This window comes from Orbicella faveolata, unplaced genomic scaffold (genome assembly GCF_042242905.1).
Source record: "Orbicella faveolata isolate gen_17 unplaced genomic scaffold, um_ofav_v1 contig_1, whole genome shotgun sequence".
In the NCBI taxonomy this organism is placed as follows: domain Eukaryota; kingdom Metazoa; phylum Cnidaria; class Anthozoa; order Scleractinia; family Merulinidae; genus Orbicella; species Orbicella faveolata.
This window is the reverse complement of record NW_028301536.1, coordinates 19,556,341-19,573,677: the sequence shown is the minus strand read 5'-3', so window position 1 is coordinate 19,573,677 and position 17,337 is coordinate 19,556,341. Positions and strand designations below refer to the sequence as shown.

Sequence of the window (17,337 nt, the reverse complement as noted above, 5' to 3'; positions counted from 1 at the left end):
GTCTTTCAAACAGTTAACATCTTAAGTAGTATAAGTATTTCACATCATAACTGGGAATTTTTTGAAATGTTTCGGGAAGAAGGATATTTTTTAAGGCTATATTAATCAATACACTATTTATTATTTCTGTTTCTGTCTTAAGATATTTAAACGTGTAAGTCATTCGTAATTATAAGTATGACTTAAAAATTGCGATGCGGTTTTGGAAAACCAATTTGAATAGACCTTCTTTTGCGACAGGTGAAAATGAGAGAGTTGAGCCCGCGAATAGCGAAGATAATTTTCTGGAAGAATATGCGCGCGCATTTCGTTTCACGTGCAAAATATCAACATGGCGGACGAAATTAATGAAAGTTGCTCTTTTCACGAAATGGGTTTAGACAGTCGATTGGTCAAGGTAAATTATAATTTAGGGATCAAAATAGGCCAGAATCGTTCATTTTAATCTTCACGCTTACTAATGTTTTCTCTATTAGGCTATTGCCAAGTTGAACTGGTCACAACCTTCTCCAATCCAGGTTAGCTCAATGAAGTTTCACTGAGTTTTAATCTGCTAATTTGTTTCTTTTGTGTGTCAATGACATTCTGTTTCGATAGAAAGTTCTTCCTTTATTTATTCTTACTGTTAAACAGGAAAAAGGAATTCCTTTAGCTCTCGAAGGGAAAGACATCTTAGCAAGAGCCAAGACTGGATCTGGCAAAACTGCAGCGTAAGTTGTCTGAGGGCTGAGTTTTTAGCTAAGATTATAATCAGTTACATTTTTGGCGTATACCTTGTTTATTTTTAGGCTATACATATGTGTTGTAGTAGATCTTAGTTAATTTTTTAATTTCAACTATGTAAGGTTTGTTTATTTCTATACATTTAGGTATGCAATACCACTGATACAGAGAATCCTACAAGATAAACAGGTATGGTCTGTTCATTTAAAAGTAAGACTCTGACACACAGGATCCCTTGCCACAATTTAACATATTAATGCATATCAATCAATCTTACAGACAAATTCTTCCAGCACTGGTGTTAGAGCTCTTGTGTTAGTACCCACCAAAGAACTATCAAAGCAAGCACACAGAAACATCAAGGTAAAACTTTAAATGCCATTCTCTTGCAGTATGTGCAGTACCTGTATACAGGCCAAATTGTTCATAGCCAAATTGTCTAAGGTCATTGTGTACATGTAGTTCTTGTAAGTAATTTTGGTTTTTGTTTAATCATAGGAATTATCCTCTTACTGCTCTCGGGAAGTCAGAGTTGCCGATGTTGCACAGGAAAATCTTGCTAGTACAAAGTGAGTATCAAAGTAAAACTAGTGATGTTTTCATATGAGCCTCTGGTCAGTCTTGAAATACAATATGTACATCAACTCATTTTCAAAGTTTTTAAGTGGTGTACGAATGCATGTGTAGATTATTTTTCAGTAGGTGAATTATTGTAAGTGTTAAACTCGTTTATCAAAATTCAATATGAAAGACAGATGTCCTGGGCCAAGCCCATTGTATTTACAGGTTTTTGAACCATGTGCTAAATCACATTGTAATGTAATATTATAATAGCAAGTTAACAAGCTTTATATGTTAGCAATAATTTTCCAACACATCCTTTTGTGGATGAAATTGGCAGTGATCTGTTGCATACCTAATAAAGTTTTTACAGATTTCTGAAAGTATGGTTCAAGTATGTACATTGTTTTCAGCTAAAGAGCCAGTCTAATATTGTAATTTCTTTCAAGGTCACTGTTGATGGAGTGTCCTGACATAGTGATTGGAACACCAAGTGCATTACTTGGTCATGTGCAAGCCAAAGTAAGTGTTCATAGTTAATTCGACAATATTACATTGCGTTAAGTACAGTGTACATCAGTGAGATCTACACTCAATTGAATTTAGAGCATGGATCAACCAGATACATGTAACTCAAAATGGCACTATGCTCAGCCTAAATACTGCTCCAGTTAGCCCTGAAATATTGCTCAGGTTAGCCTAAATATCACTGACTAGACAGTGTTAAGCTCTCAATGATTGTAGGGTTAACCCTTACAGACACCCTTGTACCACATTCACTCTTACCCTTAGTGCCATTTCGTCATCTCACCATTTCGTGTTTTAAACACACCCAACACAAATGTAGCTGCAGCAATGAAGATACCAGTATTTCCTTCTCTCACTTCTCCTTGCCTCACCTCATCTCGCCTCTCTTCTCTTTGGAGTGCATTATCAAATTGTATTAAATTATACTGGATATCTGAACAATTGAATTAATTCACCTTGTGACCAAGAAACAGACAAAAAGAGTTGATGTGAGATCCATGTAAGCTATATTTAATTCTATACTCGAGTGAGTGACTATTACATGCATCAATAACAATCATTGTTATTCCAGAATCTTGATCTTAAAGCCAGTCTGCAGATACTGGTCATTGATGAAGCTGACCTCGTCTTCTCGTATGGCTATGAACATGATCTAAAGACTCTTCTAAGGTAAATGTACGTTGTAACATGTGAAACATTTTTTAGTATAAAAGATAAAGAAAATGAGAATTTTCAAATTGTCCAAAACATTAACAGCTGATTAAGGCTGTCTGATACTGGAAGACACATTCACTGCACTAAGAAATTCTTCAATCACCTACCATTGCAGTGTAACTGACCACAGCTACTCCACCATTAACATTGACTATAAATTTGTTTTTTGTCTGAAATGTTTCAAACAGGTTGATTTTTATTTCCCTGTTATACTTGATTATGACACAGGCGGCCCAAGCTCTCAATGTTATCCTTTTTATGCGAACGTTCAGGCTGACGTGACAAAAAAAAATTATGGCATGTACTATTACATAACGACCGAATTTGACCACGTGTAACATGACTCTCGCCTTGCAGCATATGGAGGTGTTGTGTTACAACGGTTTGAATTTATAAAGGTTTGTATGGGAATGCAACGGCTTTGCTTGAAAAGCCAATTGTTCTTATATTTTGTGAATAAAATCTACTTACCCTGTTGCTGTGTTGTATTCTTTGTTGTTTGCCAGCTCCTTGGGCCGATCTAACGCGATTTCGGCGAGTTATCGTTCCCACCAAGACGCGCATTGTTACCATCGACCAATCAAAATCTTGGCGGGTTTGTCAAATAAATCATGAGGGTACCCGGGGAGCATTTTGGTTTGCGTGTTGACAAATCGTTGCTGACTACCCCCGGTCGGGCTAATTATAGTGACCGAACGTACTATGCGAACCGCAAAAGTGTCCTAACTTTTGTGACGCGGCTGTTTTCGAATTTGTGAGCGAAGCAATCTCGAAATAAATGTTTCGTAGCAAAGAGGTTGTGGACGGAATTGTGTAGCAAGTGAACTGACATGGAACTTAAACATCTCTTCTTCGATTCTACAGACGAATTGAGCCGGCAGGGTTATTTTCAGTGGATTTATTCGCCTGGAGCGGCGGGCACTCTGGAAATCAGTGTCCGGCCTTGTCTTTCTTTTAGTAATGGAAACCCACAGAACGATAACTCGCCGAAATCGCATTAGATCGGCCCGAGGAGCTGGTAAACAACAAAGAATACAACACAGCAACAGGTTAAGTAGATTTCATTCACAAAATATAAGAATAATTGGCTTTTCAAGCAAAGCCGTTGCATTCCCATACAAACCTTTATAAATTCAAACCGTTGTAACACAACACCTCCATATGCTGCAAGGCGAGAGTCATGTTTCGCGTGGTCAAATTCGGTCGTTATGTAGTAGCACATGCCATATGTCACGTTAGCCTGAACGTTCGCATAAGAAGGATAACAGTGAGAGCTTGGGCCGCCTGTGATTATGATAGTTAATGCAAGGCAAAGGAAAATAAACATCTATCTGACTTGAGAAATTTTAAACCCAAAACCAAAAATAATAAACCACAACATGACCATCTCAGTTACTTTGCAAAATAATGTGGTGAAAATGTTTATGCTCAGCTTCTCAATCATTCTATCCTGACGTACATGTACACAGAAAGGTAACATTTTCTGTGTTTCTGTACATTTTTGAGGTGATCAAGTGAGTGACTATTGGTAACTCTCTGTCTAATTGGTTATGTGCAGTGAGGTAGTTGCCTTATAGTGATCATTAGTATAAATCTTCTAGCATTCAATCACGATTGCTGTTCTCTTATTGGCTACACTATTCACTTGGTTGTTAACAAAAAGGCAGCCACTTCTTTGCATTTTCAAGATTTAGATAGAGTTTTGAATCACTGGTAGATTTATATAACAATATATGTGATACATGATAGTTGACTCAGGCTGGCTCAGGTCTCATCAACTATCATGTGATAGAAACCTAATTGTTAAATAGAAGGTCCACTGAGACACATTGATTGTCATTGTTAGAAAAGACTAGAACATATTATTATCCAACTGCAGTGAATACCGTCCAAATAACAGTACAAATATACAGTAATATTGTACTGTAGAAAACCTGTTTGCCGGACAGGTTGGCACATGCACACAAAACTGTCACACTCTCCTTCTTTCACTGATAAATTTATTGACTACAGCAGTGGGATAATAAATCTCTCATTAGATGTTTTGGTGTGTAGTATTGCTTAATATTTTTACTCATTGTTTGTATTTTGATGAGCCCGAACTCGCCCTTTGGGCTCGTCAAAATGTGGTACAACTCGTGAAAATTAACAGCGATACTACACAACAAAACATCTAATAAGATATATATATTCTTCTGTTCGACAATTAGATTATGGCCTTGAGATCTCTATATTTGCATGATAGTTGATGAGGGCACAGCCTGAGTCAACTATCATGCATAGACATTAAGAACAAATAATCTAATTTTTTTAAAAACTTATAATTCTTACTACTAGTATCTAAATCTAAATGTATCTAAATCCTCTTCACACTGCTAGGCTACTCACCATCTACAAAAGAATAGATGTATGTAGTAAATAGTGTAGCCAATCAGAGAATGGCATTCCTGATAAAACTCTAGCAGATTTGTACTAATGATAATTAGGTCAGTGCACCTTCTACAAGTTAGTTGTTAATGTAAACTCTCATTGCAGCCATCTTCCAAAGATTTATCAGTCATTCCTGATGTCTGCAACTTTAAGTGAGGTGTGTATTATTAGATGGGTGTGTAGAAATCGTCATTTAAATTAGGAAGGCACTTTGCAATACAAAAGTGTAGCCTGGGAGAAGAGAATTTTCAAGCAGATGGTTTAGCATGTATAAACAAGAAAAGCTTTCCAATGTTTCATATTTCCTACAGCTCAAGGACAACAAAGTAAAATCATTTAAGTCTATAATAAGTTGTATCAGGTTTTTCTTTTTCCAGTCAAGTTGGTTTAGGAGAATAGAATTCAGGCAGAGAAATCACTAAGCATTTTTGAGAAACCCAATAATTTCTTTTATTACCCTGGGATCATTATTTTATCAACTTGAGGTAAAAAATCTAAGTTGCTGGAGATTGTGATGTTTGCTGGCTGCTGGAAAGGATGATTATGATACCAACACCCCAGTCAATGTGGCCTTGATATACTGTGAAATTTTCATAACAAACAAAGTAAACTTATGGATTAAAGGCTGACTGTACAGTCGTGTATTTCTGTGTAATTCTGTCATGATTTATTTTCAACATTTTTTTTGCAGGATGTTACAGCTTTAAAGAAACTTGTCCTCCACAATCCAGTAAGTATTTCAAACTACATCATATTGTATGTAACCACAACAGATTAACACAGTTATTTATTAGCTACATTGTAATTTTGGAAGGGCAAAGAGTTGTAGTTAGCTTGAATCCCTACCAGACCACTACCAGGTTCTTAACAAGTAAGACTTGTACAATCATGCTGGCTTTGCACATTAAAGAAACTTAAAAGCAGCTTCACCTCAATATCAACTAGGCCTGGAGAGAACAAAAAAATGGGATTTCTTCAAACTCATCCAGAATGAAGCCCTGCGGGTACTAGTTATAAAATTATTGTTTTAAGTTCGATAAATCAATTTTTTTGTTGGCAATTTTCTTTCTAACATTTTTGTGTATCTGTACATTCATTCATTGCTTGGTTCCTGGTTTTTAAAATTTATTTTTTCAATGTGTTTTACAGGTTATCCTCAAGCTGCAGGAGTCACAGCTTCCATCTGATGACAAACTCACACAGTATTTTATAAAGTATGTTTGAAGAAGAAAATGTTGCACTTTACATGTACTTTACATGTACAGTACTTTGAGTTTTATTTGACAGAGAATGGCCTTAAGCACCCTGTAAAAAGGAATCAAAATTGCAGTTTATTGCAAATCTCAATAAGAAAGGGGAGTGGAAGGGGAAATATATGCAGCTTACTGTGACCCAGAAGGGTCAAACACACACAAAAAAGAAAACAGTAATAATCATGAAAGAAACCTTGCACATGCTTCTCTCCACAGAGGAGAATAATAATTGGAAACTGTTAGAAGGGCAAACTGACATAATAGAACTGGGTGTCAGGAGGGAACACTCCTAGCATCATAATCCTATGAATACCAGAGTTAGCAATGAACTGTGAACCGTTATTGTGGGCTTAGAGAAGACTACCATTACTCTTCAAGTCGGCTGTATATCCTGTGGAGTGTTTTCCTTCCTTTATCATATTTGTTTTCTAGATGTGAAATGGATGAAAAGTTCCTCTTGATATACACTCTTCTCAAGTTAAGGTAAGATCAAGAATGGCGTTGTCTTGTCGCTAGACAATGGCTACTCAAAAACTTTGTGTCTCCTTTAGCCTTTAGGCTCTAATTAATAATTCCTCTCCTTATTATTTTGTTTTTATATCAACTTGCAATGTTTATGATACATCTCCTGTGAGTTCCAAATGTATGTTAGTGCATAGTTAATAGAGGGGAATGGTTAAGAAACCCAAGAAAGTTCTTTGTTGTATGTTTTTGTTCTCTTTTCTGGCCTTGACCATGCACAAAACGCAATAGTTGTTTACTTCTGACTGAGGAACTAACCAATGGAAACATTTTGGTTATATAATTCACGCATAGTGTATGAGAGCAAAACGAATGATTGTGCACGGTAGTGAACCTTCCAAAATAAATCTAATGTCATCTTTTTTGCTCCTTTGATATTTGCCGGGCTTCATAACCATTCTCCTATGTTTACTATGGTTAGTGTGAGTCAATAAAGATTATTGCTATTGTTGTTACTGTTATTTGTTACTCTTTACTGTGCCTTTCAGTAACATGCGGACTTTAAAATTCAAAGCTGAACCGACAAATGCGATTTTCGCTACTGTCAATCAAATGTTTGGCGGCTCCTCCCAGCTTCTGAGCACACGATAATCAAATTGTTGAGCATGGTTCAGACAATGAAACAGTGTTCGGCAGTTGTCGGAAGTTGAGAGAAACCGCCAAACATCTGATTGATGGTAGCAAAAAAACGCATTTGTCGGTTGAGCTTTGAATTTTAGAGTCCGCTTGTTATTGAAAGGCGCAGTAACTAGAACTTATAGTGGGTGCGATCCATTCAACAAAAATTTCCGGGCTGAGGTTCAAAAATTTCTTGGTGTTGAATGGATTGCGACGGGTCCGGATGGTCTCATTCCATTCCATTCACAAAACAAGTTTCGTGCTCATTTAAATGGAGGATATTGGATCACTGTTGCTCATACTAGAGCTACAGTACATGACAATTTTGACGGTGATATCAATTATATTTTCATGAGCTGTTTAAAGCGTAGCATTATTTTGAGCATACCATTCCCAGATATTTGCCATATTAGTTCAAACACCACTTTTGAATGACGAAAAGAACATTCCAAATTCTCTCGGGAAATAAATCGTCTTTAAGAGCCGTTAACAGCCAAAACATACACTTGGCTTGCGAAGCAGCTCCAGACCTGTTGTATCTGCACATGGATGTATGAGTAACACCGATAGATCTGCTGTTAACAATCCATAAATTAGCTGCATAATAAGTGTTTTTCTCCATGTTGTACATGGAAACTACCGCACAGCGAGGTACTGGGATTGAGAATGGGTCGAAATGGTCAAATGGAACAGTCCCTTTCAATTGGACTGGTCGAACCGAGAAAAGTGGTCCATTTCGAAAGGTGGGCTGATTTTTTTTGAAACTTTTCTGGTTGGACTGAACCAATCCATTCAGTTTTAGACCGAAATTTCCACAAATTTTGGTTGAATGGATTGCGTCCAGTGTGAAAAAAGCAGTCTTGACTGATTTAAATGGATTGGTTATTGTGTTGTATCACAGACTTGTTCAAGGGAAAACTATTTTGTTTGTCAATGGAATTGACAGGTGTTACAGGTAAATAGCTAATTATTCTCAGTTATAATTGCAGCACTGTGTTACAGGTTTACTGTATGACTGGTGTGTTATTAAATACTACATGTACCATCCACAAACTAGTCAACTGCACAACTTAAAAGCTCTCTATAAAGTTATTATGCGAAAACAAGAATTGTACGAACAGTCTTCATGAACATTTGTCAGTGTACATGCTGTAGTTAGAGATAAGTCAGAGATATGGTGATGTAATGTTTAGTGTACTGCCCCAGGGATTACAGATGCATGTGTGGTTCAAGCCTTAACCGAGATCACTCCGTTGTGTTCTCAGGGAAGACACTTAACACTCACACTACCTCTCCACCTTGGTGTATAGATGGGTACTGGCAAATTAAATGGTAACCTTAGCATATTGTCCAACGGAGAGTATAAATACTGACTCTTAGTCACTTACATGTAATACTTCAGAAAGCAAAGATCAAAAATGCCCACATGAAAATAGAGTGAATATGCCAAAGCTTTGAAAGAAATGGCATGTGCAGTGTGTAATCTAGGATGATTAATACATATAAGACCTATTGTTTGTGCAATTGATGTTCATCGATCTTAATGACCGCAGACAATGCCCTAAAGTCCTCAAATATTGTGCATGTGATGGTCATGCAATTACCTGTAAAATTAATTGTACATGAATTAACGTTTAAAAATTATTCAATTTCTGTGCTTACATGTATCCTGGAATTCAGTTATACTTACAAAAGGAGTGCTTTTATAAACCTCAAGACCACATGCCAAATGATAATATCTCTACTGTTCTGTCTTGCAGGCTGAAACTCTTTCTTGAGCAGTTTTCAATCAAAGCTTGTGTATTGAATTCTGAATTACCACACAACTCAAGGTAACCTGTAGGTTTTTATGCTTAATGTTTTGCAGCTTTTAGTTATTTTTAGTTGCATACTGTTTGGGGTGCTGTTGATGTTGTAATGCAATAATGTTTTTTGGCACTTTCAGATTACATATAGTAGAGGAATTCAACAGAGACATCTATGACTACATCATAGCATCTGATGAAAGTGTGTTTGATGCTGTGGCCTCGACATCTAGTATCCTTCACAAAGATATGGTCTGTTCCAAATATTGTTACCTCTGTCAGCAACTGTATTTTTAAATACAGCATTAGTGAACAATTTCACGTTTTAGAATTGGGCAATCATGGTCATTAGAATTTTCTTTTTTTGCTTTCTAATACAGGGATGTATTTTTAATTACCTTATAAATAGTGCAGATTGTCAGCCCAGGGCCATATTCAGGAAGATCTCCATAAAAATATAAGTTCAAGATGCAACCTGAGTTTTGGTTCTAACAATAGGTTTTTGTATTTAACCAATGTGTATACTTTGGAAACATTTCAAGTTAGGGCTTTACGAATGTAGTCCTGAGAATACAAAGGTCATGTCAATCAAGTAGTCCATCAATTCAAGTAATAAGCCCTGTCATAAAATTAATGTTTTCAGCCATAATGATCACATTATCTATGTGATATAGTTTGTTGTCCTTGACTTTGACATTTACAGCAAATGTAAAGAAAAAGAAAAAGTGAGTACAGTAATACCTGACTTGTCAATATCGCATGAAATTATTACCTCTTTACTTGTTTTCAGACAGTGATATGTTTGGCAGTGCTGCTTCTGTAATTCAGTCAATGTTAAGTTGTATCAAAGCTCAATAATGTGTGTCCATGAGTAACATGGCTTACTTGTATACAGGAAGAGTTGGTGGAGAAAACCTAATTTATTGCCAAACCTAATTTATACACACTAAATTTCTACATGCACATGTGCAATGGAGGAAAGCTAAATGAATCAGATTTTTGCATTTTGCAGTATGTTATGTTAATAACATTATTTTCCTTTTCTACAGGAGAAAGAAAGACAAAGAGTATGGGGTGTCAAGAGGAGTAGATTTTCAAGGTTTGCTTTTAGAAAGTATTTCAAAATGATTACAAGTGAATGGAAACAAAACATCATGCAAACTAGATGTAAGCAAAATGATTACTTTTGTTCAGCAAAACTGAACAAGAAGAAAGCAGATTTCCAGTTGCTATTTTGTTTGATGTCATTCACTGTTCAGTATATTGTTGTTGCAACAGATCAATCAAACCATGCTCTCTCCCTAAGGATATTTTAAGGTGGGAGGGGAAATGGCTGACGAAACAAACCACAAATACTCAGAAAAAGAGTTTTTCTAGATTGTACCAAACATGCTCTAAGGTGGAATCACGTCACATCTCAGTGTCTTAGGTGTTGACGTCAACAAAAACCTGACCTCTTTGTAGAATGGATACATCAACTAATACATGTGCTGGGTGAAGCAAAGTCACAAATGTTAGCATCAATAAGTAATTCTTACCGTATCCAAAAGACTGAACAGTGGACCTTTCATGGTTTATTCCAAGACTCAAACTTTAAAGAACCCTTCATGGATACTTCGTTAACACGTTTAGATGTTAATATTATTCTATGCATGACCATGCACGTCAATATCCAGTTGTTTACGGCAAACCAGTGAATTAACTTTCTGTTTGTTGTACTTTTCCAGGAGTTGAAAATGTTATCAATTTTGACTTCCCTGCAGCTGTTGATGCATATATTCACAGAGTAGGAAGGTACAGCTTTAATCATGTTAATTGTGTACGTGTAGTTGTGTTGTAACTGGATTTGTTTAGAATGCACCTGAATTCCCCTTCTCTTGATTTTTTCTGCACCTACTACCTATGTTATGTGCTACTTCCTTATTTACTTACAGTCTGACCCCTGTTAAGCAGCCACCTATTAAACGGCCACAGGCGGCCAGTAATCAAAGTCCCAATGAGGGTTCTCTATTGTTTTTACCTCTATTTAGCGGCCAACCCCTTTTAAGCGGCCACTATCCATTTCCCCAATGGTGGCCATTTTAATAGGGGTTGAAATTTATAAGTTATTCATGGTAAGTTTTTTTTTTTTTTCCTTTTCCACTGCACAGGACAGCTCGAGGTGATAATGTGGGTACTGCCTTGTCGTTTGTGACTGCAAATGATTACAAAATACTGAAAAAAGCTGAAGAGGAATTAACTAAAGAGATCACAGGTACATAAAACATCTTTTAATAAGTTCCTTGAAGTTAGAGATCTGTTCTTTTTTCAGACATTGTTCTATAGTAAAGACCTGAATGATTCCAGATTCAGTGGATTTAGAAAGACTGACTAATTATTTACTTGTTACAATTTAATAGCTAAAATATCTACATAATAAATGGCGAGGGAAGAAAAAAATAACGTGATATTAACAAAAATAATGTTAAATGAAGCTATTAGGATAAAACTCTTACTGACTAGTAATTTTTGCTTTTGATGTTCAAGGAGAGAAAAAAGAGATTTTTAAGCCGTATCAATTTAGAATGGAGGAGATTGAAGGATTCAGATATCGAGCACAGGTAAATATAATTTGATGTGATAAAATTATTCCCTTGCGACTTGTTATGATCTCTTTGGACCCTGGTGTCGACATACAAATGAATCTCTCCAAGATCTTTACTACATGAACCTGGCAGTCTAAACTATATTTCATTGGCTGCGTGTAACTTGCTTCACTATCGAGAATACAAAAATGTTGCCGTATTAACACTCAATAGCGTTGTCAAAATGGGACCGGGTTTGATCTTTCTAAACAAGTTGGTTTCAACAGTGTGTAAACTGTTGTTATTACTCAAGTTATGATGTTGTTTCAATTTTTTAATTCTTTGTAACTGTGCCTTTTTTATTAGGACGCACTTAGAGCTGTAACAAAATCAGCAGGTTAGTTTAAGCTAAATACTTTTTAGTATAGAATGCTGAATATACCTTTTGATCATCGTGGTGTTCAAGTTATGAGATTTTGTTTTAAGTCAACACAGTTTCCTTGGGGTGAAAGATTGAGTCCATATTATTTGATCAGAAGAGCCAGCAATCACTCTTCTACTTAGTTCGTACAGTGTTATCGTCCGGGTGAGGGTAGTTCTCAAAAGAACTGTTGTTGGTGACTGAACTTCTGATACTCCTGGGTTCAAACCATTTACTATGTTACTCCTCTACTTAGTTCCAAGACTTTTTGATGCTGGTTATGAAAATTTCTAATTACTATCTATGTTTGTCTCCCTCAGTTAAGGAAGCACGACTTAAAGAAATCAAATCAGAAATATTAAATTCTGAGAAATTAAAGGTACGTATCTCTGTCGTTTGTCGGCAGGCAAGAACAGCGTCATGTGAACGTCTATTTTACTCCCATTCTTGTGGGACATGGATAGAAATATTGCTACTCCTCTGGTGAAAAAGGCGAAACAGAACGGAAAAGAGAGGAAGGGAAAGTTAAACCATGGTCTAATTCCGGGTAAACCAACAATAATAAAAGAGCAATTACAACAGAAGCGCTGTGTTCAGCATCATTATTTGTGTTTTCCATTAAAATGGCAGTGACTGCATATGGGTGTTATTTCCCCCTAGGTTGTAAGTCGATTCGATTGGCTGAAAAAATCCTTATTGTTCTATTGGGTTAAACCAGGTTGTATGAGTGTTTAAAACCAATAACAGATGTCAGATTACCTTCGACAACCAATCAACTGGTGGATGAGAACGTGGATGAGAATAGGCTCTCTCTGAGTGTAGCTCTCTGATTCTTCTCATTCCACTACAAACTTTTACCTGGAGTTCGCTGTTCTTTCCCAATTGGACATGATCAGGAAGTGGGGAGGTCTGCCACAACAGTTTTAGCATGAGAAATCTTTGGACTTTTCCCTCGCTCAGAGACTTGTCTAGTGATCTCCCGTGGGTAGTTGCAAGGACGACATAAATTTCCATATACATCTTTAAATTAAGTTTTGGTCTTTTCAAAATTACATTTTGATGTGAAGTGTGTCTATTTAACCAGGCATATTTTGAAGATAATCCAAGAGACTTGCAAGTTCTCAGACATGACAAAGATCTTCATCCCACAAGAATCCAACCTCATTTAAAAAACGTCCCCGAATATCTCGGTAAGTTGTTGTTTTGTTTTGTTTTTTTTTTTTTCAGTCATTTTATCTTATGACGCTCTCAGCCTTTGTCATGTTGCTAAGCAAAATCTTGGCAGATACCGCGGGCTCAGTCAATACTCGATGACAGAATTTGTCAACGAATTATTTTTTCACCTGCCCTATTTCAATTTCCACATAACTAACAAGGCACCACACGATGTTTTGTAATTGTTGTTGTTGTATTTTAGTTCCTCCTACTCTTCGACCTTCCATGGCGAAATCTTCTCGGAAGAGAAGACGTCCTCACATGTCATCACAAAAGAACGCTCACAGTACACATGGCGGCAAGGTCAGTTTGAACTGGAAGTTCCTCGTCCGTGTATAATATTGTAATAGTCCCACCTTAAAAGAATTATGTAATTAAGCAACAACAATGGAGTCAACCTTCCCGGTCATTAAATATTTTGCAGCTTTGCATCATCCAAAGTCAAACGTCTTATAAAGGACACCTGTAAATTATCCTTACTGATTCCTTATGGACCACTTTTCACTACGATTTACAGAAGGTGCCTTCTCAAAGTATACCTCAGTATTTTAGGCAGAATTCTTTGTCGCTTCCTGTCTTTCAAGTTTAACTCTTTTGTTGTTGTTGTTGTTGTTGTTTTCTTTTAGAAGCGTAAGATGGATCCATTGAAGAGTTTTAAATATCAAAAACATCATCAGAAGGGGAGTAAGGTATGGATGTCCTTGTCTACGCTGTCTTACGCAGCATGTTCTGTTTATAACTCGCAAGCTGTATTTTGAGCACAGTGGAGAGAATGATTTTTTTAACGCCTAGACCTTACCTCCAGCAAGTAAACTCAAGCGCCAGTACACGGTAGAGTGTGAACATCACCTCAGTGATCACAGAGCCTGGTGGCCAGGTCATAACTCACCCAGCAGATATGTTATGGTATCAGCTTGTAACCCATAATCCTCTGTGTCATACGTCACAGTAGAGCATAACAGGACTTGCTGTTGTATCCAAACCAATCTGTGATGAGTGTTCTAGTTCCGTGTGGTCTGAAGTCCAGGCCCGGGTTGTTCGAAAGGTGAATAACGCTATGTGCCGGATAAACTGATAACTTTCCAGCAGATAGCATGGTTTGTCTTGTTAACACTTATCCGATAGATAGCGCTTTATCCGGTGGATAGCGTTATCCGACCTTTGGAACATCTAGGGCCAGCTGCTAAACTACAATACCATCCAGTTATTGCTGAGAAAAAGCTTCATCTCAACAAGATGTTTTCCTTTCAGGGACACGGGAAAGGTAAGAAAGGTTGAACAACCATGGCTATACCTTTCTCTGCCTTGCGTGGCTCGACTGTGAAGAAGCCTGGGTAGATTATCACGACTGAGTTCTTCGACTCGTCCCAGACTTTACACAAGCAATGGACGTGATTGGTCGCTATCGATGACGTCACATAATTGTGAAAGTTTTGACCTGACCGAGGTCCATTGACTGAAAGAAAAAGAGTTCATGCAGTAAATGTAACATGACTCTTGCTGACTACTGCAGAAATGTTGTAAAGAACAGCAGCATCTTAAAGATCAGCCTGCTTCTGCAAGGTTGTTCCTTTTTCTTTTTGTAGGCAGGTTTCTCGTTGAACTACAGCTTATCGCTTTTCTTCAAGTTCTCTCAGGACTGACTACTGCCATTGAACCGGCAGATCTAAATAACCTGATTCAAGTTCGTTAACTCGAGACGGTACCTCGTGACCTGTAGATATTATATCAGGGGCGACCTGCGCCCTTCACACGGTTCTTTATAATTGGCCAAAGGAAAGAGCAGGTAAACAACACAAACAATGGCGCTACCCCAAAGAACAAAAGAGGTGCAGATTAACAAGAATGAACCAGAATAGAGGTTTTAAAGACATGTTTTATCGCCCTACCGTCTTCATCGGTTCTACTTTTATGTTCAACACCTGTCTTCAATTTGGAATAAATTATGTTGTTTCGTGGAATAAATTATGTGATTTGTAACAATCGTCTAAAAATAATCTGAGAGGAAGTTTACAGCATTGTCCAGATGATTTCAGTACTGACATTTCTCCTTTAACGCGGAAAATTCCCTTGTAACTACTTGGCGGATTGCCAAATATATGAATGCACAAAAGGCAGTTTAAAATTATGTTATCTGGAGTAAATAGATTTTAAAATAATCTGATACAATCGTCTTATTTTCAAGTGTTGGAAGTTGTCCAAATTTCGTTGTTTGTTTGTTTTCTTTTTCCAAATTTGCTCCAATTTTTTTCGCCGTTTCTTTTCCTAATATCCTTTCTACATTTCTTTGTGCTCATATCAAATGTCGTTTTCCATGGCAAGATTTGAACTAGTCCTAACCAACTGAGACCTATTGGAAATGAATGATTGGTCGGCACTGTGATTTGCTGCTGATTGTGGCCAAATTTTGCATTTGACCAATTATAATGCGCTTGAAATAAGTTGTAAACTAATGTATTCAAAAATAACTGTACGTGTGAAACTTTCCTTCGTCAAGCAACGTTTTGCCGAATGAATCGATGCTGATGTTATGAGAAAGCAATGGCAACTTGGGAATATTTGAGCAAGTTATGGTTTACGGGAAGCGGAAAAGCTGGACGTTTTGTCTGTGAAAGGTAGTTTAACAAAGGGAAAGTTACTCAAAGGAATGACCGGTCAAACACTCAGTGACGCCACAAGTAACCCTCGAGCAGTTGAACTTAACATGCGGATGGCTTGCTTCTTCATAACGTAACTAGCCTCCTTTATATCGTTCAGTGATTAATTATACTATAAGCGTTCTTTGTGAGCCTAGAAATTTTGAGTGCAGTGTTAAATCGAATATATATGTGATTGCACGGCAAAGGAGAACCTTGTTGGGAAATTCTCTGTGAGTATTTATTGCTCCGCGCACATTAATTGTTATCAATGGGTCCGTGACTACTTACTATTGCTACAAGATAGTTTGGTTGCTTCATGATTTCTCCACAGAACAAGCTAGAAAAGGTTATGATCATTTATCTAATCTTGGGCACGAGGTCAGTTAAGTTACTAGGGGAGCAGGGATGGCACAGTGGTTATGTGGGTTGAATTTGTTGTCGGTTCTCTCCTTGCTTCGAGGGTTCTCCGGTTTTCCTCCGTACACAAAAACCAACATAGAAGATGATGTGGCTTCCTCTCTAAATATTGTACTTTATTAATTTTTATTGCAATAGGTATTTTGCGTCCCTTTAATTCCGAATGATCGACTTGTCCTTGTCAAGCAGATCGAGGGAGGGAATTAAAAAAAAAGTCATCAATCGGGGGATATTGATTGCTGTACCACAAGATTTGTACCACAAATATCGAAAGATTTGTATTGTTTGTCAACAAACTACACCACACCCTAGCTCCCTCTTTCCCGTACAATAATGAGCCGCAATGAGTGCAATTTGTCTTTACTGTTTTGGCAGTTTATGAACGGTTTCACTGGCGATGGAGCAACTCGCAAAAAATTCAGTGGAAATAGACCTTACTACCTATAATCTGAAAGTAGAGATAACGACGTTTTATTTTGCGAGCCAAAACTGTTTTTCTCGTTTCTGACTGCTTGCAATAATATTTCTTGTGACGTTTTCTGCCTCATTCATGGCCTACAATGTTCGTGTTGCGCGGTTATTTTAAAAGATGTTTTCACGTACCAAATCAGGTTAAGTCAGCATAATTTACCTTGAAATTGAAGGAAACCCAAAACGAAAAGTTTGTCAGTTATAAAACATGAAAGAGTTAATTAATGATTAACCAAAACGGAAACAAGGCTGGTTAACAGTGGGAAAGATTGAGATGGATTTAAAACAATTTAGTTGAATTCAACTTCGATAAAACAATGGAAAAATATCATCACTACTCATATTAACTTTCGTCAGTTTTGCTTCCAACCTTTCTTAAAAAGAAATGTATTGTTTACAATTTGGCGCAGTTTTAATTAGTTTTTCGAAAGTGACAAACGAAAGGGGAAATCTATC

At 37.0% G+C, this 17,337-nt stretch overlaps 1 protein-coding gene across 2 annotated transcripts; it reads left to right on the top strand.

Moving 5' to 3' along the window:
- Window positions 1-308: 308 nt before the first annotated feature.
- Window positions 309-15,337, top strand: LOC110056986 (putative ATP-dependent RNA helicase DDX56). 2 transcript variants are annotated; one of them, XM_020763553.2, is made up of 26 exons: window positions 309-397; window positions 477-518; window positions 634-710; window positions 870-912; window positions 1,003-1,086; window positions 1,222-1,292; window positions 1,734-1,806; window positions 2,384-2,481; window positions 5,062-5,113; window positions 5,648-5,686; window positions 6,106-6,170; window positions 6,642-6,692; window positions 8,251-8,304; window positions 9,110-9,181; window positions 9,295-9,386; window positions 9,858-9,879; window positions 10,204-10,253; window positions 10,882-10,948; window positions 11,305-11,408; window positions 11,681-11,754; window positions 12,085-12,115; window positions 12,460-12,518; window positions 13,224-13,329; window positions 13,557-13,657; window positions 13,981-14,043; window positions 14,606-15,337. In XM_020763553.2, the coding sequence occupies exons 1-26, from the start codon at window positions 332-334 to the stop codon at window positions 14,630-14,632; spliced, it is 1,683 nt and encodes a 560-aa protein (XP_020619212.2). In that variant the 5' UTR covers window positions 309-331; the 3' UTR covers window positions 14,633-15,337. The 2 variants fall into 2 exon arrangements, with proteins under 2 accessions (XP_020619212.2, XP_089150261.1); XM_089294135.1 differs by lacking the exon at window positions 14,606-15,337 and having other exon boundaries at window positions 13,981-14,360.
- Window positions 15,338-17,337: the final 2,000 nt, after the last annotated feature.